The sequence below is a fragment of the Musca autumnalis genome, unplaced genomic scaffold (assembly GCF_047663935.1).
Source record: "Musca autumnalis isolate F117 unplaced genomic scaffold, ASM4766393v1 scaffold_1, whole genome shotgun sequence".
Lineage (NCBI taxonomy): Eukaryota > Metazoa > Arthropoda > Insecta > Diptera > Muscidae > Musca > Musca autumnalis.
In genome coordinates this window covers 83,242,445-83,262,996 of record NW_027411644.1, presented here as the reverse complement: position 1 = coordinate 83,262,996, position 20,552 = coordinate 83,242,445, and the positions used below count along the sequence as shown (strand labels likewise).

The 20,552-nt window shown below is 35.3% G+C and overlaps 1 protein-coding gene across 3 annotated transcripts in view; it reads right to left on the bottom strand.

Annotated features, from left to right (window-relative positions):
- The window catches only part of Hcs (holocarboxylase synthetase-like protein), a 72,905-nt gene that overhangs the window by 37,925 nt on the left and 14,428 nt on the right, over positions 1–20,552 (bottom strand). For 2 of the 3 annotated variants that reach the window (XM_073983052.1, XM_073983063.1), the window contains 5 exons: positions 18,278–18,416; positions 17,998–18,216; positions 17,546–17,728; positions 17,331–17,480; positions 1,363–1,506 (listed from right to left, as the gene is read on the bottom strand). In XM_073983052.1, the coding sequence (XP_073839153.1) occupies positions 1,363–1,506; positions 17,331–17,480; positions 17,546–17,728; positions 17,998–18,216; positions 18,278–18,416 (835 nt within the window). Of the gene's footprint in view, positions 1–1,362; positions 1,507–17,330; positions 17,481–17,545; positions 17,729–17,997; positions 18,217–18,277; positions 18,438–20,552 lie in introns of all 3 variants that reach the window. The other variant, XM_073983044.1, reaches the window with a different exon arrangement.

The following is a 20,552-nucleotide window of genomic DNA, read 5'->3' as shown; positions in this document are numbered from 1 at the left end:
GATTTACAACAACTAACAAATTTACAAAAACACATTGTTGTTATTGAAAATTTAATGTCAAAGAAAATATTGAATAATGGGATCGTTTTACAATTTTATCAGGAGAAACATAAATACATTTTGAAAATCCTCTAAAATATAACAAATTTGAATCAAAATGTAAATATTAAGCATTCACAATTGTCGTGGATCATTTTGATTACACGTTTGAAATGAAACGAAGAATTTTCTGGATGAAAATTTCGAATTTTTAAATTTCATGACTAGACCCTATTACATTTTGAAAACTAAATTTACAAAAAAAGTAAAAATACAGCTGATTGTCCATGGTACAATAATACAGGTAGCATTATCATGCCAGCTGATGGTAACATAATGTGTCAATTGCATTGAATTGATGTCAAATTTTGACATCTTATGTTGCCAACAATTGCCGATGCGGCTACCTGTGTATTTGTACCATGTGATTAGGTGTGTCTTTTTACGTGATAATTTGTAATAATTATTACGAAATGTTACTAAATGCTGTCTTTTTACACAAAAGTTCAGTAAAAGAGAGCGAAGAGAGAGAACAATTTTGACAGTTGTTTGCTGAGAAATTGCTAAAAGTTGCTGAAAGAATTTTTCCCAGCAACATTTAGCAAGTTCGATCAGCTGTTTTTAATCATCTGGAAATAGTCAGCTGCTCAATGTTTATCTTATTTTTGTGGAAAAATAATATTAATATTACGATTCTGGTTTATTTATTGACTATTTTATAAATATATTTATTATTTTTAATTTATTTTGCTTAAAATTTAAGAACTTTTTCGTTGCTTTGGAGTTATTGTTTTGTTCATGCATTGGCGCCAATGTTTTTGTTTTGGTTATCAATTGTTATCTTGCTAAAGTTTACTAAATGCTGTCTTTTTACTTCTTTCTCTATTTTCGTACCAAAGAGCAAAATCTCTCTTACTCTCTGAAAAGAAGTTACTGAATAATTATTACTGAAAAAGTAAAAAGACACAACTATTGTCACTTCTACCTTGGTGACAATGAATAAAAACAATGAATAACATCACAACGTTGCTGATTCACCTAAAAAAATATTCCATGACAAATCCCTCGCACTAATGATTAAACGAAAGATTTGCTGGGATTATTTATACCCAGGTATATTTTCAGATTGTATATTTAGGGCGAGCACTCACTGAGGTTACGATATGTGTTCTTTTGAGATTAATTAACAATTTTACAAGGTTTTGTCCTAAATTTCAAAAATAGTGCATTTTCACAAGTTCTCGTACAGAGTACATATTATAAAAAATATTGGACATTACTTGGTTTTTAAATAAATAAATGAATGAAAACAAAGTTACTTACCTTATATTGTTCGTGACTTTTCAAAACGTTAGCCATAGCTGCGCCAACAATATGTTGTACCAAGGGTAGACGTTTTCCCAAGGCACTATTCAAGGATATATGCAATTGTATGGAAAACATGGCACAGCCTAAGGGACTTAACCACTGAAAAAAAAAATAATAAATTAATTTTTTTTTAGCGCGTTTCATTTAAAATAATATTGGATGCAATTTTTTAAAGTTTGGATATATATGAATATGCAATCATGCCCGCTAGCCGTAAACTGTATTGAAGAGAACTGCATTGTCTAATCATATGAGACAAGTCTCCCTTGTCCCTTCGGACATGTTGTGGGAACATATGTATGAGAATCACAAGGTTTACCTTTGATGAAAATTTCCTCGAACAGCCCTTAAACTACACATAAACGAACATTTTGAACTTTTGTGAGGGAAATACTGGAAAGCGGTTGGACGATATAGTGCATCGTCGATCTTGATTTAAGTTTGAAAATTTTGCAAAGGTTGGACCAATGTCAGTTACTCATTTCGATTGTTATCCTGGTCAACACATACATTTAGTTAGTTTAGTATTTTGGAAAATTATGTGCGGAAGCATGCACTTGCCCACGAAAAATATTCTATTGTTGTAAACGGGAGGAAAAGAATTACCTGCGGTAAACTGCACTTAACGACAATTTTGAACTTACGTGAGTTAGATTAGTTTAGTTGTCCGAAATTTAAGTTCTTGGAACTTAATGTATATTTGGAAAAAACTTTACGATGTGCAAGGTTTCGCCCGGATACTCAATGCTTCTCAGTTGTTGTTGTAATAGCATATGATATTTTTTTAAATTTCATTTTTTGCTTATATCTCTGTTGGTATATCTCTAGTTCTAGGAACGTGGCTGCTTCGATGTGTAGTCAGTTGATAGAGGTTAAACAGTTCCGGAGATATCACCATACCTTAGGGAACTTCTTTTTGCTGAATTCCAACGTTTCAAACAGCATGGAGAGTTGGACAGTATCAAAAGCTTTTAGTTAGTAGAACGCCAGCGACACTGTGGAGTTGGCGTACAGCGCTATTGTCATGTCATTCGCCAATCGTGACTAATGTCCTATTTAACTACTTGCTAGGGTTCGAGAGTGACTTAACCGTTGCCCACAATTTATTTATTCCAGCTCCTATTTTGAGACAATTATGGGGAGATGGTCTGACCCAAGAGAAACGACGGGTTGCCAGGAGATCATTTGGCAAACATGGCGTCACGGTTGTTGTGTTTGGCGAAGTGTGACACTATCCGCTAATTCAAAAGGGGCGAATGTGCAAAACGTAGAGCTATCAATCTGCTCAGCCAGCACTTTATAACCTTCCAAGAGGGTGGGCTAATGTTGGGCCCAGGATATAGGCCCAGTACAGTTATTTATTGGCGGGAGCTCCACAACTGGCTGCTACCCTCATACATTCCATATGCGGGTTATTAGAACCAGATTCAAGCGAGATCGGTCTGCATTGAACCGACTGGAGCAACAGGAAAACAAGTTCACACCTCCACCTCTGGTGCGATCCCTCCTCTGTGCGTAGTAACTATCACAACCCTGTAAGCTGCAGTTGTTGTTGACTTGGTTTACTGCAGTGCCTCGACCATGATATTCTTCCGACCTATGAAGTCCATTATTTCCTCGATCTTATCTCGCAGTCCATTGCAATTAAATTGGAAAAAGAAGGCATTTTCACACGCAAAAAAAAACGGCCTCTCTAACATATGTCCCAAACATATTTTGCAGCAAACATATATATGTTTGCAACAGTCCCAAACATAATATATGTTTGGGTCTGCAAACAAATATACGTTTGGGTGCAAACAAATATATGTTTGGGTGGAAACAATTTTATGTTTGGGTGCAAACATTTTATATGTTTGGGTGCAAAAAAATACAAACCCAAAAGTCACAAAAAAAAAACTAACACATGCACCAGTGGGCGATTGCTGAGAGCAAGGGAGCGTAAAATTCAATGTAAAACACTTTAAAATGTGTGCTCACTTGCTCTAGTAAGAACTCACTGGCTATCTCTATAGCAGCGACGACCACAGAAATACAACCAAAGCGAAGACATGTATGAACGTATGAGTGAAAAAAGCAACAACCACATTATGTTTTTGTTTGTTTTCATTCATTTACACTGTACGTGAGAGAGAGAAGCAAATGCAAAAACAACTCAGTGGGCGCCCTCACTATACGATCTAAGCAAAGAAGCTCGTCCCTGCTCTATAGTATACACACAAATGTTGTGGTTTTTTATTGTAAAGCAAAAGAACAACAAACACATAGGTACATACAAAATTCCAAAGAAATACATAACACACTTTAATAAAAGAAAAACTGATTGAAATAATTTGTAAATAGTCACACTTTTAAAAAGGAAAAATATATAGAAACGTAGTTGAACGCTTCTCCTTAGTTGTGAAATAAAACAAATTCTCCTCATAGTTGAAATAATCAACGGGGAATCGGCAGCTAGAATCAAATGATTATGTATATTTCAAATATACATAAGTATGTATGTAGATACCAATATTAAATGCGATTTCTTCCTTGTCCAATAAAATATTCCCATTCACCTTATTGATTCAATTATAAAATTTTCAATTATAAAATGTATTGGGCATTTAATTTACTAAAAAGCACAATTTCTTTAAGAAAGCACAAAACACTGATTTATTCACTCACTTTACCGTCTTGACTCTACAAAGGCAACTAAAACACTGAAGAAAGAAAAAAAAATATAATTCATATCATTTCTTCTTTTCTTCTTCGCCAGCTAAGTTGGTTAAAACAACAACAAAACAAGAAACACACGAGTTTGACGCATACATGCCACTAAAGCCCCCTTCTTCGCTTTTACGTCTTCTATTATACAATACCCACAGCCGCGAGAGCACTAACAAATTTACAAAAACAACACTGTTGTTATTGAAAATTTAAAGTCAAAGAAAATATTGAATAAAAATTTTCTCAGGAAAAACATAAATACATTTTGAAAATCCTCTAAAATAGAAAAAATTTGAATCAAAATTAAATATAAAGCATGGTATAAGTAAAGAGGTAGATTTTTTGATGGACCAGGGCATATTCGCAAAAGGGAACAATGCGGGATGCATTGTATATATGTGTGTTAGAGTGTCTTTTACATTAATTAATGTAGTTCTTGTTGATGCATTTTCGCAATATTTTTCTTTCCAGTATCTCCAATTCTTTGGCCACTATCCGCTAATTCAAAAGGGGCGAATGTGCAAAACGTAGAGCTATCAATCTGCTCAGCCAGCACTTTATAACCTTCCAAGAGGGTGGGCTAATGTTGGGCCCAGGATATAGGCCCAGTACAGTTATTTATTGGCGGGAGCTCCACAACTGGCTGCTACCCTCATACATTCCATATGCGGGTTATTAGAACCAGATTCAAGCGAGATCGGTCTGCATTGAACCGACTGGAGCAACAGGAAAACAAGTTCACACCTCCACCTCTGGTGCGATCCCTCCTCTGTGCGTAGTAACTATCACAACCCTGTAAGCTGCAGTTGTTGTTGACTTGGTTTACTGCAGTGCCTCGACCATGATATTCTTCCGACCTATGAAGTCCATTATTTCCTCGATCTTATCTCGCAGTCCATTGCAATTAAATTGGAAAAAGAAGGCATTTTCACACGCAAAAAAAAACGGCCTCTCTAACATATGTCCCAAACATATTTTGCAGCAAACATATATATGTTTGCAACAGTCCCAAACATAATATATGTTTGGGTCTGCAAACAAATATACGTTTGGGTGCAAACAAATATATGTTTGGGTGGAAACAATTTTATGTTTGGGTGCAAACATTTTATATGTTTGGGTGCAAAAAAATACAAACCCAAAAGTCACAAAAAAAAAACTAACACATGCACCAGTGGGCGATTGCTGAGAGCAAGGGAGCGTAAAATTCAATGTAAAACACTTTAAAATGTGTGCTCACTTGCTCTAGTAAGAACTCACTGGCTATCTCTATAGCAGCGACGACCACAGAAATACAACCAAAGCGAAGACATGTATGAACGTATGAGTGAAAAAAGCAACAACCACATTATGTTTTTGTTTGTTTTCATTCATTTACACTGTACGTGAGAGAGAGAAGCAAATGCAAAAACAACTTAATAAAAGAAAAACTGATTGAAATAATTTGTAAATAGTCACACTTTTAAAAAGGAAAAATATATAGAAACGTAGTTGAACGCTTCTCCTTAGTTGTGAAATAAAACAAATTCTCCTCATAGTTGAAATAATCAACGGGGAATCGGCAGCTAGAATCAAATGATTATGTATATTTCAAATATACATAAGTATGTATGTAGATACCAATATTAAATGCGATTTCTTCCTTGTCCAATAAAATATTCCCATTCACCTTATTGATTCAATTATAAAATTTTCAATTATAAAATGTATTGGGCATTTAATTTACTAAAAAGCACAATTTCTTTAAGAAAGCACAAAACACTGATTTATTCACTCACTTTACCGTCTTGACTCTACAAAGGCAACTAAAACACTGAAGAAAGAAAAAAAAATATAATTCATATCATTTCTTCTTTTCTTCTTCGCCAGCTAAGTTGGTTAAAACAACAACAAAACAAGAAACACACGAGTTTGACGCATACATGCCACTAAAGCCCCCTTCTTCGCTTTTACGTCTTCTATTATACAATACCCACAGCCGCGAGAGCACTAACAAATTTACAAAAACAACACTGTTGTTATTGAAAATTTAAAGTCAAAGAAAATATTGAATAAAAATTTTCTCAGGAAAAACATAAATACATTTTGAAAATCCTCTAAAATAGAAAAAATTTGAATCAAAATTAAATATAAAGCATGGTATAAGTAAAGAGGTAGATTTTTTGATGGACCAGGGCATATTCGCAAAAGGGAACAATGCGGGATGCATTGTATATATGTGTGTTAGAGTGTCTTTTACATTAATTAATGTAGTTCTTGTTGATGCATTTTCGCAATATTTTTCTTTCCAGTATCTCCAATTCTTTGGCCACTATTGGGGAAATAGAGAACCAGATCGGGAATCCATATAGCAGAACGGGCTTCATTGCTACCTTGTAAAGAAGGAGCTTGGTTTTTTCTTGTAAGTGTTTGCTGTTTAATATAAATGCAAGCCTGGCTAATATACCCTTTGTTTTTTGCATGGTTACTCGCGCGTGTGAATTAAATTTCATGAGATTGTTGAATTGGATGCCGAGGTATTTCAATGTTGATTTGAAGGGTATCTCCACTCCGTCTAAAGAAAGTTCTAGCAGTTTGCTCTCCGGAACTACGTGCCTTCGACATTTTCCTGAAGCGTTGCGTATGCAGATTGCAAGTGATTTGGCGGCATTAATTTGTATACCCCACTTCTTGTAATAATCGTTCACAATTAGGTGATTTTTTGCGTTACTTAAAGCTAAAGATGGTAATATATTATGTGCGTAGATCAAACAATCATCGGCATATAAGATTGCTTGTGAATCCTGTATGATATGAGGAAAATCATTAAGAAACAAATTAAAGAGAAATGATGCCAAAATGCTGCCGTGTGGGACACCACTTTCTACTGAACCCAATGGTGATGATGGCTCATTAATATGGACCGAAAACGAACGTAATGTGAAAAAACTATTCATTATTTTCACAAGATATGGATCTATACCAATTTCAACTAGATTATACAGGATTCCCATATGGCATACAGATTCGAATGCTTTCTGGATATCTAAGGATATCGCAACAGTGCAGTTTTGGTTCCTTAAGTTCGAAGTAATATCGCTACGAAACTTGAGCAGAGCGTGTTGAGTTGAATGGCCAGGTTTAAATCCAAATTGGAAGTTAGAAATTGCATCAATTATTAATTCATTCTCAATTTTTTCCTTCAGAACCGACTCAAAGATTTTTCCTATGTTTGATAACAAAGAAATCGGGCCACTCGCTCTCTAACCGCCAAGGCGTAAAGTCGAACTTAAGCTCAACGGCATTTCGTAGTGAAGAAACAAATTACAACAACTTTCGTGATCAACTTAAATTAATAGCGAAATAAACTATTTAAATTTGACAACTAAACAATCTTTGATGCGCTGCATCAGATATCTTTGATATTTTTGCTTATGCAAAATTCGAATTAAAAAATATAAGAAAATAAAAAAGAAAAGATCGGTGACAAATTAGACGGGAAATATCCCGTTACTTTTCGCTCTCTATTCTAATTTTTTGTCGGTGAATAGAAAATAAGCACAATACAAGTGCAAATATAACAGTGATTGTTACGGTGCCAATATGGAGGAGGACGTAGTCCTACCTCCACCACCATCCCTGCCGCCTCGTGGGCCAACCACGAGTAGGCATAATCGAGAAAGAAGCAGAAACGGTTCCCGAATGGAAACCAATCGAGATAGAAGCAGAAGCGCTCCCAGAATGGAAATCAATCGAAGCAGAAGCAAAAGTGGCAATAGAAATGAGGCTGCAAACAAAAAAAGACTAGAAGACAATAATTTGGAATCAACAACCACGAACATGGAGACGACAGCCACGAATATACAACCGACAGCCACATATTGTGAAGATCCACCAATTAGCCTTAGTGAACAAAATAAAGAAACTTCTGGAAGCACCTCCTCAGGTAAGGTTGACCAATCGAATGAGTACAATTTCTTTTATGATGAAGACCATAAAGGGCCTTATGTTGTCTATGTAGACAAAATACAGAAAGATAACAATGACCGTATAATGCTAAATTCTGTGAATTTAACTAGGTTAATTCATAACTTAAGAATTCAGGGCGTTCTTGACGTTAAAAAAATGGGCTTTGCCAATTTATTGGCTGCCAATGAGGAGTTAGTAGGAAACGGTTATAAACCGCAAATTTTCTCCCACTTTATATCAAAAATAGGTCTTATATTCGGCATCCCAACTGATATTCCGGACGAGGAATTAAAAAGTGTAATCCAATCTGATGTTCAAATAATCAAAATAAGTAGAGTTACGAGAATGCAAGAAGGAATACGTGTGCCAACACAACGTGTCAAAATATGGTTAAAGGGTCTCGACTTACCACAAACTTTCAAAATCTACGAATATTATAGAAAAGAAGTTCGACATTATATTCAATTTGGACGCTGTTTTAGGTGTTTCCGCTTCGAACACACAGCGGACCACTGCAAACAGAGGATTGAGGCTTGTAAAAAATGTTTCTCCCCACATGAAGAAAGTCAGACATGTGCTGAACAAATAATTTGTGTTAATTGCAAAGGAGACCACAGTCCCCGTGATAGAAGCTGTCCAGCAAGACAACGAGCATATGAAGTCAAACGTATCATGACAATAGAAAATCTCTCAAGAAAAGAGGCAAGAGATAACTACGCAGGGCACTTCAACAGATTTGATATTCTGGCGGAAGACATTGACACCACGTTCCCCACCATAGATACAACTAGAGGTAAACGGGCAGGACTCAATCAGAGCAACGCGCAGGGCAAAACTATAGACAACAACAAGGAATCAGCCAGCTACATACATTCTAGAAGTTCATACACCAAGGTAGTTAAAAACAATAAAAACAGAATGAGAGAGCAAGAGAACGCAAGAAAGAACATGCAAGAATACAGGGAAGCTCTGGCGGAAGGTGAAACGTATGTCTCACCAAATGGCTCGCAAATATTGAAAACCCAATCTGTTTTGGAGTCGTTGTTAGAAAACATTAATGAACTAACATCAGAAAAGAAAGGTAATCTTAATGTTGAACAAGCTACAACACTCAAAAAAATGAAATCTAAATTAATAAATGAAATTTTAAACATAGACGTATCTTTAGTTAATCCAGACCGTAAAACGAAAGAAAAACCAAGTATCATACAGGAATTAATATTTTCAGACCCGCAACTCTAATAATAATCATCATGGCGTTAAAAGTGTGAACAAGAAAGAAAATAAAGACCTCATCGAGCTCTTTTTAGAGAACGAGAAGGTCGACATTGCACTTTTGACAGAAACATGGATTGGAAATACCACTACAACAAATATTACTAATTATAATTTCTATGGAAAGGGAAGGGAAGATGGCTACGGAGGTGTAGGCATCTACATAAAAAGAAATTTCAAATATTCATTGATTAAATTCGAACAGAACGACGACGTACTTGGTATTACTGTCCTCAACATCAAAAACCCCTTTAACATCGTAGTAACCTACATACCACCGAACATTAATAGATCTATTTATATCGACACCGCCACAAAAATATTTCAAAAAATCAGCACTCTACGACTCCCAACACTACTTGTCGGAGATTTTAATGCTAAATCTGTGACATGGGGCAACACTCACACAGATCCACAAGGTGACGTAATAGCCAGGTTTGCGGAAAAGTTAAAAAAGCCGCCTAACAACAGTTGGAGCGACGACCAAAATGAGGAATTCTTGAACCACATAACCAGCTCATCTTCAATCTGCACGACACCTACTCCAGTCACCTTTGGAAACATTATCACAAGCAAACCGGAACTAGACATATCTGATATGGAAAATTTTTTAAACACCAGAAATCAAGATTCTGCACCTGGACCAGACAAAATATCCTATAATATGATTAATAATCTTAATTCAACTGAAAAAACAAACTACTTGAATATTCTTAATAAAGTATGGATTGATGGAAATTTTCCTGAGGAATGGGAAAGAATAAGAATAGCGCCTGTGCCAAAACGAAACAAAGACCCGGCAGAAGTTAAAAATTATAGGCCAATTGCACTGATGTGTACATAACAAAAAATCTTAGAAGCAGCACTCAAACCATTGATACAAAGCCACATCGAGGAACATCAGGTGATACCACGACGATCGTATGCCTTTATGCCCGGCAAGTCAACCACCAATTGCATAAACGACTTAGTGAACACTGTAGAGCAGCATAAAACAAGTGGAAAAACGGTGGTAGGCGCGTGTATCGATATTGAGAAAGCCTTCGATAACACGGATCTCGGCAAATTAACTTTGATGTTGTTTAGAATTGGTTTAAATACACACATAATCAAGTGGATCTATGATGGTATGAAAAGTAGAACCTTAACCTTGGGTAACAATAGCGTAAGAGTATGTAACGGACTTCCACAGGGCAGTGGACTAAGCCCCATTCTATTTAATATATATACATCGGAACTACACAAAATCACGAATGAAAACTGTAATTTACTGCAATTTGCAGATGATTTCTTTATACTCTGTCATGACACAAACTTTGATTCAGCCAAAGCCATGCTGCAGTCCAAAATTGGTGAATTTAAAAGCTACTGTGAGAATGTGAATCTTCATTTTAATATGAACAAAGTACATATAGTTCATTTTAGTAGAAGACCGAAGCAACTAGACATTATAATTAACGGTGAAAAGCTAAATCAAACCAATAGGATTCAATATTTGGGAGTCACAATCACCTCTAGTGGTTCTGCAAAGGTGCATTTGGATGAAACGTCCACAGCAATCAAATCTAGCTGCAATTTTTTAAGAATTTTAAGTGGATGCAAACTTGGCATTAAGCCTTCAAAGGCCATCCACTTTCATAAAGTATATGCAAGATCAAAAATTGAATACGGCGCTTCCTCGCTATCCAATCTAACCAACGAGTCCGAAAGGAAACTTAAAACTTGTACACAGGAAAATTTGAGGAAAGCTATAGGTCTTGTAAGATCCACAATCGTGTATAACTTGGCAGCTGAATTACCACCCAAATTTAGATTTCAACTGGCCACCGCTAAGGAGCTTGCCAAATGCGTTGCGTTTGATTTACCTGGAGCGGAAATTATGAAAAATAATTCTTCAGTCAACACCAGCTATGCTAATGTATGGTCCAAATTTGAAAACATTCTCACCAACATTGCACCTACTAGGATTCTGGGCCTTAAAACCAATATAATTGCTACTGATGTCAACTTCTTCAAAAATATCGTTACCAAAAAAGCTGAAGCAAATCAAGAAATAATAACGCAGTTCGCAACGGAAAAAATAAATGAACTCCAAGGCTTAGGACATGACTTGTTTTTCACTGATGGTTCAGTTGCGGGAAATGTAACTGGCGCGGCCTTTCACCACATCAACACTAATACCACCAAATCATTTTTTGTGCAAAAAAAGCTTTCTTCCATGACATCTGAAGTAATCGCCTTTCTAAAGGTAGCGGAATATGCAGCAAACAATGACATTAAGAGATTTGCAATATTAACAGACAGTTTGAGTGGCATACTGGCCCTTGGCAACCATAGACACAAAAATTTCCTGATTAACGCATTTATAGAAAAGGTAAATATTTTTGCAAATGATGTACAATTCCATTACATTCCAGGCCATTCTAACATTAAATTTAATGAAATTGTTGATAGGGCAGCCAAAAACGCAGAAGCGGTAGGAATCCAATTAGAAATTAAGTGGCCAATAGCAGACGCCATTAATGAAATGGCCAGAACTCTCTGGAGTGAATGGGCCTCTGAATATGAGGAGGAAGCTCGTAATGGTAATTCACATTTTTATAAAATATTTCCCACATTGTCAAGAACGCCCTGGTTCAAAAACTCAAATTTAAATCCAATTTTACAAAAACAAATTAATAGGGTATTGTCCGGTCATTGTTTCTGCAAAGGCACATTGGCCAAAATGAACTTATGTGAAGTTTGTGGGGTCGAAGAAACGGCCTCACACATAATTTTCCACTGTCAAAAGTATGATGCAAAGAGGAGGTGCTTCCAAAAATTATGCGATTTCTTCTCAGTTGAAGACTTCGTAAACTCACAAGGCTTAGAGGGTCTAAACATTGTGGCTAAATTCCTAAAAGAGGCAGAAATCGATTTATGATGACAACGTTAACCATCCAATTTGGATTACAATCACACAGAGACATTGTCTCACATTGTTGTATGGCACTGAACATTCTATTTCAGTATAGAACGTGAGCCAAAGGAAGAAGAAGAAGGGGTGCGCTTAATGCGGAAAAAAAATCGGGCGAAAATCATCCACATATGCACTATTTGATTTTTTTAATGGGTATGATTTTGCAATAGAAAATAGCCGTTGTTGATGCAATTATTAAATAAGCAGGCCAGGACTTTTATTGTTGCCTCTGGAAATTTTTTAATCATATAGTTTGATATTCCGTCAGGGCCGCTAGACTTTTTTGAATTAATATTAAAAATAATGCTCTTTATCTTTTCAGAGCCAGTGAAATGATGGGTGTCTGGATTGTTCAAGGCAGAGAAACCATTATCAAAGGAGTAAATGCGTGATGAAGTGGCGTCAATACAAGATGTTACTCTAGAATTGAGATCATGGACCGGATTTAATGGCAATTTTCTTGAAATATTGAGCAATAAAATGATTGGAACTGGTTTGCAATTTCAGTACTGCTTGTAATAATATCATTACCATGTTGGAGCTTCTGACAAAAAGGAGATTTGGACCCCCGTGAATTGTGAAATTTTTTAAATGCCGACGGGCCAATTTTGATTTTTTTCAGTTTATTGTTGAAAGCATGAGCAGATTATATTTCTATTAGCTCTTTTATGATAGTTTTTAGTAGTTGTACTTGTTTGGAAAGGATTGTGTACTCACGGCTGATCCTATTTCCTGTTCGGTGAATTTTAATTTCTGCCATTGATGTTTAATTTTGATGAACTTTTGGACTTTATTAGATAGAGGAAGCTTTCCATCCTTTAGCATATCCTTTTCCGAATGGGAGTTGTGAATGCGGTTAAATACGCTATTAAAACTATCGATGACTGTTTCAATCTCGTCGTTATCCATGTTTCTATTTGTTGGGGGCATGATTTCTTGTGATGCTGACTGCAAATCATGTCGGAAATCATTCCAGTTTGTATTTTTATATGATATGAACAATTTTGGCTGACTCAGGATTATACTAAAAATATCAAATTTCAGCATGAGTTTAATCGGGAAATGATCCGAAAAAGTCGGCAAGGCGGATATTCGGTAATTCTGGGTACCGTGGTTTATAGGTGAGCGCATAATAAAAAGTGGTCCAGGAAGAATGGTCCGTTAGGGTATGACGGTGTTATGTCACAAAGTCTAGTGACATCTAACGTGTTGTTATCAAGCCACGGATTAAGTTTCCATTAGAATTTTCATATAAATCACCCCATATAGGACTTTTGGAGTTGAGATCTCCACCGAGGATGAATTACAGAGTTGGAGAAAATTATTTAGATCTGCTTCGAGTCTGCTCACTGGATAATTGCAAGGTATATAAACCGACCCAATCAAATACTTTTTGCTTGCATTGTCTGAAGAAGTCGCTACCTTTATGAGAGAGGTATTAATGCCAATATCGCTTGTATTCACCCGAGTGAAATGAATGCTATTTTTCACAAAAACGCCTATTCCTATAGGTGAATTGTCGTAAATAAAGCTGTATCCATCTATTTTCACGTAATTATTCTTCCGAAGATGGTATTCTTGAATAAAAGCAAAATCAATCTATTCATTGTGAAGAAGGTTTCTCAGTTCCAATCGCATCAACTAGTGAGCGCACATTGAAGGTCAAGAATTTAATGAACCTATGGTCCATAATGAGTCTTAACTTTTGTAAAAAGCCTCAGAAACTCCTTTTTAGCTTCTGTTTTTGATATGTTTTTTTTTTTAATATTTTAAAATCAATTCAATTTCTTGCTCTTGAGTTAGTGTTTCTGGCTCAAGAAATACATTGACAAGTTTCATGAACTCCTGAATTAACGCAGGCTTTTGAGTTTCGTGTTTGCTTGAAGAGCTTGGTTCAAGTATACTGGAAAATGACTTTCCTGGAGAAATGATGGACATATTCAACATCCGTTTAACATTAGCTTGAGGAATGTTTTTGGTTTCTATAGTCTTAGCTACCTTACTTTTTCTGGCGGCAATATACTGCTTGTAGGACGGACAGCCTCTGTAATTAGCGGGATCTCCAGATTTGTTGCAGCTTATGCAAAAAGGCTCGGTGGTGTCAGAGTTATTACGTTGACAATCCACTGGAATGTGAACTTGGCTGCATTTGATGCACTTGTAAGACGAGTTGCAGTTTCGTAAAAGATGACCCCAACGTTGACATCTATGACATTGAATTTCGCCGTCTTTCTTTTTGGGTTTTTCCCATGGAATTGATTGGTTTTACAGACCTCGAATGTGGGATACTTCTCCAAATGTTTTACCTGGTAACAAAGTTACCAAGAGACGTCCAGTGTCTGTGTTTGTTTTTATGGATCTAGGCGTTTTGAATTTGGACACGCTTGCCACTGTATCCGGCACCAGGGTATCAAGTTCCTGTTTTATATGGTCGGGGTTAGTGTGTGGGTAAAGATCCCTTATTATCATTGGGACTTGCTTGAGCTCTTTGGGTTTAAAAGAGTAGGAGTTTATATTTTGGACTTCAGGACTGATATCATTGAAGCATGCAATTTGGGGTCTGCGAAATAAAGTTTGTTTTTCGATTTGTTGACATTTTTTATTCTGAACGAAGATTCCGGTATGGATTTTCTTAATGTCTCCACTAAAGCATTGATGTCGACATTAAATAAGAAAATTGGAGGGCACCATGTTTTCTTGGGCTTGGGTACGCCGACTTGATTTGTCAACTCAAAGTCGATGTCTGCTAGGGCTCCTAGAATACCGAACCTGTTTTGATCCTGCGCATTATGTTTCAGTAATTGATCATTTAGACCAGAAATATCAACATGTATAGGGGAAAGTGCACTTTCGAGCCTCTGCCTTTTCCGCTCATTTTGTTGCCACAACTTCTGCCACATCATGTTCCAAATCAGAAGGGGTATCAGACATCTTCATTGCAAATAAATGCAAATTTGGATGCCTGTATACAAGATATTTTTGTTAAAATCCACAAAATGTAATTATTTTTGTTGAGCTAAAATCAGTACGTCTGTTAAGATGTAGGGTTCACTAGTTTTCAAATCTACTTTTAAAATCATGGTAGAATAAGAAAAGGTAGCAGCAATACACAGCTGACTGAACTGGGTGGTAACGTTAGTGTCAAATTTCATATGACATTTTATACATTTATTTCTATTTCGATATACATTAGGGACATATATTTTTTGAGAAAAAAATATATCATTCGGAAAAAAACATTTCCCAGAAAGATTTCTTCATATCAATGATATGTAACCTCCTCCAAGTTCGAACGATAAGCCGCGCAGTAAATCCCGCTTGTAGAGGCGATACAACGTTTGTTAATATGTGAGGTATTTTGTTAAAATTTAAAAAAATAAAGCCCTAATAAACATGTGCTTCTTTGATTTCTAAAACAAAACATTGAAACAGCTTCTCCTTTTTCTATGAATTTCCAGCGACCCCAAACTTGTCTGCAAGAATTCTACTTTCTGCGAGAATTTATGCATTTAGTGGAATGATGTGGAAACATAAAAATTGAAAATGTAACGAATTTTCATTCATGTTTTCCAAAATATTGAACCGAATGTGAAAAATTATTAGTTTTTTAAATTCCAATAATTTATAGACATTTCCTTGTTTTGTTTACAAATACAACTGGCAGTAACGTTACAAACAAAAACAAATTCCTTTGTGATTGTTGTTCGAGTTGTATTTGTTGTCGTATTAACTTTACCTTGTATTTGTTCTACCATGTTTTAAAATTTTTATTTTCACAAACATTTTATTACCCAGCATACCAACTCTATCGAAAAATTGTATCTTCTTCAAATGATTCTTTACAGTTTTGCAAAATTTTTTTTAATATTAAAAATATCGCGACTAAATTAAATTTATTTTTGCTTTATCGTAGTGAAAAAGTCAATGGTTGAAAGTATATTTGTTTCGCATATTTTGGCGAACTTTTGTAAAACTTTATGAAATGGTCCGCTGGGTACAAACAACACAAACAGCTGTTTCATAAAGGCAGAAACTATCGGCTGCAGGATGAAAAATTAATTTAAATTAAGGAATTTTTAATCCAAATTAACTCTGCCGTCGGTCTAGGGTATAAGTAAGAGTGTGTAGATTAAATTACTTATTATTTGTAATTAGATTATAACTAATCTTCTAAAGAAAATCGCTCTTCCGCGATTCAGTTGATCCTGGAGAATCTCGAATTATAATTACGCGATAGAAAATGTTTGCTGGGTTCGCATAGCAGCATCCACCGTAGTATGTTCCAAGTATGTTGATGTTAGCTTATTGGATTGTTAAACAATCAAATGTGTGGGTGTCTGAATATGCCATTGGTCATTTCGCATAGAAAACGTTTGCGAACGATTCATTGTGTTTTGTTCGTGAATAAAACAACTCGGAACAGCATAGCCGAAGTACATTTCAGCAGTAATACAGTTTTGTTCTTCTTCAGTTGAAATGTTTGTGGTTTTGTTTTGAGAACGAAACGATTCAGAAAAAATGAAAAGTTTGACTTTGTGTGAATGGTTCAGAGATCTTTCCGTTTGTCTGCGTTCATTGGTTTCGGGTACCTCCCTCTCACACAAAGATTGCAAGTGTGCAATTTAAGGACTTATCTGGGATCGTTTTTAAATTTTTGACAAAATGTCCATACTTCCTGAGATATTGGCCCAAAAACTCTAGAACTGCAATAATCTATTAATTTTTACTAGCTTTTTCGATATTATAAAGGAAAAATTGTTGTCGTAGTAAAAATTTTTAGATTCTTGCAGGTTCTGAAACAGAACAATAGTTGGTCTGTTCCAGAACTACAAGAATCTACTGATTTTTACTATTTTTTCCGATAACATAAAGGAAAAAATGTTATCGTAGTAAAAAATAGTACCTTCTTGCAGGTTCTGGAACATAGCAAGTGTTTACTTATTTTCTTTAGGTCCGAGTCTGAGGCGATATCTCGTTCGACACAGCAGCTGACTGACATTTTCTTACTTGTTATAACCTAATTTCAGCTTACCTGATTATTGCTGCGACCCACGCCTGAAGTTTGTTGTCTTGGAATAACTGCAATACCATTACTCAATTCCAGATCGGTAATAACATGCTGAGAACTGCTAACAACCGGGGCATATATAACTAAACGACCCACATAAAGAGTCTTGAGTTTCTGTAGAAGGGAATTTTATTAATATTATTATTACTTTAGAAAAGAAAAAAACACAGAAAACTAACATCAAAATATTCTACAGTGGAAAAATCCTCTGGACAGGAATGTATAAGTATGGGAAGTATATTGGAATTAACATTTGGCAGTTTGTCATCTGGACCACAAAATTTCATCATTAAATTTGGTGTGGAAATGGCGTTATCGCTGCCACATTTATCCTTAAGTTTTTGCAGCAAATCAAATTTAGCCTGCGAAGAGAGAGGTAAAGAGAAAAGTGATGCTATAAATTATTCTCAAGTGAGACGCAGAAATATTTCCTGAGAAGTCATTGAAATTTGGGGAAAGAATCAGGAATTTCTTGTTAAATGTTTCCGGAGTTGCAGATATTGAGGGTTATTCAGAGTAAAAACTCCCCGTGAGTTTTATTTCTCTGCCGTTTCATCTTAGTGGAGAGTGTGAGAAAACTCACGGGGAGTTTTCCTTCAGAATATCCCTCATTATGTAGCTTACAACATACCTCATGCTTGCCCAAAAAGTAGGCTTTCTTGTAAACGCATTTTGGTCCAGAAGCAGAAACATCTCCGCCAGCAACAACTTTCTCCGATTTAACATTTAAACTTAAATGTTTCTTCAATAAATCGGAAAATATTTCATGGCGTATTTTATCGTTTTCTTTCAAGATGGCATATTTTATTTCATCCGATTCAAATTCACTGGGATTTATTTCCAGGTGGACCTTAAAAAGCGTTAAGAGATTTTGTTTAAATTATTGAATTTCTATAAAGTGGATTTCTTACCTGTGAAAATACCGCAGATCCACCACTTCTCTGATTCGTGGCCAATAACAGACTTGGTGTATTCCATGTTTCTTCAGTACCCAAAACTTTCACATCCAATTGATGTAGATGGCCTTTCAAATCCTTCAGTTCAATGGACCTTGGTGGACACACTAGAGCTCTAAATTTTGTTGTCGTGGTGGTGCATTGTATGTTGTTGTGCAGGATTTTAAATTTGTTTTTTGTTTTTTGACACACAAAAAATCCTCATATGCGAAAACCATTTCGCATCACAGAACATACAAACACGCATACAACATACATATACAAATCGTACGGAAATTTTTGGTTTGTTTTTGGTTAGGTTGGAATTGGTGATTTTGTTAGAAGTAGAAATTTACAAATTACATTTCGTACATACATTTAGAGTTTGGAAAAAAAGGAACACATACAGCCCAGCAGAACGAGGAGCAAGCAATGTATGTAGTATATTGAATTGTATGTGGTTGTTGTTGTAGTTTGATAGGTAGGTATTTAGTAGTAGTATTTAGTTTAGTTTTGTTTTATTTTTTTTTTTAATTAGAAGACAACAAATTTGAAGTATGGGCAAAAATTGTTATGGCATATGATAAAAATGGTTTGATTTTTATTGTTTTCGTTTTTTTTTTTATTTTTGGGATAAAAATGACAAAAAAGAAGTAGTAAAAAAAGAAACCCAAAGAAAATCAGAGATTTAAGAAATGTCCTTAAAACAGAAATTTGCTATAATTATTGTAAGTGAATGTTAAATAAGGAAAATTTCAAGTATTTATAATTTTGAAAACAAACCATTAAAAAGCAATAACTCAAACCGTTCATGCTGTGCATGTACATGAAGAAAGAAGAAATCAAATCAATGTTATGTTGTGGTAGGTGGTATTGGCCAAAAGAGTGTTTTTGTTAGATTGTGGTGTAATTTGTTAGTTTCGGTTGTTTTGGTTTTGATTTGTTGTGGGAAAAATATTAATTTTGTTTTTTGCTTTTGGATAGGAAACTAAACATTTATAAAAAAAAATATTTACAAGAATTTGAAAAAATCGTTTCAATTGCTTTTTTGTCAAATACAAACCAATTAAGCTTTACAAATCTATACAACAAAACACTGTTATACAAAGGAAATATAGAGGTGGTGAAGGATTCGTTTTTAGTTGGATATACTAATTGTGAGAGCAATTTTCAGATTTGTTTTACTCCACACTTTATTGTTTGTCTGTTTCAGTACTGCAAGAATCTACTAATTTTTAATATTTTTTTCGATATGATAAAAAAAAAATTGTATCGTAGTAATAGCCTAGACAGACGGCAGAGTTAATTTGCATTAACTGCCATAATTCAAATTAATTCGTGCATTATCCACATTCTTAATGCACAAAATCGAGCTGCATTTAAAAGGCATTTAGGTACTTCAATATGGCAATGCCGTAGAAGAGAGCCCATATTCATATGGAGGAGAGAGCATATTCGTGCTCTGAGACACAAAGAAAACAAAAAATACATTGCAAACAACAACAACAACAACAAAACAGCAATCAGCTGTTTCGTAAATGCAGAAACTGTCGTCTGTCAGGCCAAAATTAAATACAGTTATTAATGCAAATTAACGCTGCCGTCTGTCTAGGGCAGCGACGACCACAGAAATACAACCAAAGCGAAGAAATGTATGAACGTATGAGTGAAAAAAGCAACAACCACATTATGTTTTTGTTTGTTTTCATTAATTTACACTGTACGTGAGAGAGAGAAGCAAATGCAAAAACAACTCAGTGGGCGCCCTCACTATACGATCCAAGCAAAGAAGCTCGTCCCTGGTCTAGGGTATAAGAAATAGTAGCTTGGGCAGTAGGCCTGGGCGATTTGTATGGAAGGAAAAAACTTTAATGGGCGCGTTTCTGATTCCTGGGATTGAACTGAGCAAAAAAGTCCTCTAGAGCATAGGTCTACGGTGAAAATAGAGCCCCCCGATTTTGACTTTAAGTTTTTTATCCACGATTTTCAGACATTTTCAGGCATCTTAAAGTTTTTATCTACATTTTCAGCCTGAATTGGCTATAATTTTGGTCAAAAAATTCAATTACTGAAAAGTTAAAAATAAAAAAATTAATAAAACAAAGTTATGTTTGTTTTATTTGTTTTTTATTTCCAATATTTCGGCCGTCTTTGACGGTCATCATCAGGGATCTTTTTTGAAATAAAGATAAACATAAACATTAATTATATAAATTAACAAACAAAAATACAAAAAACAATAGATATTTAC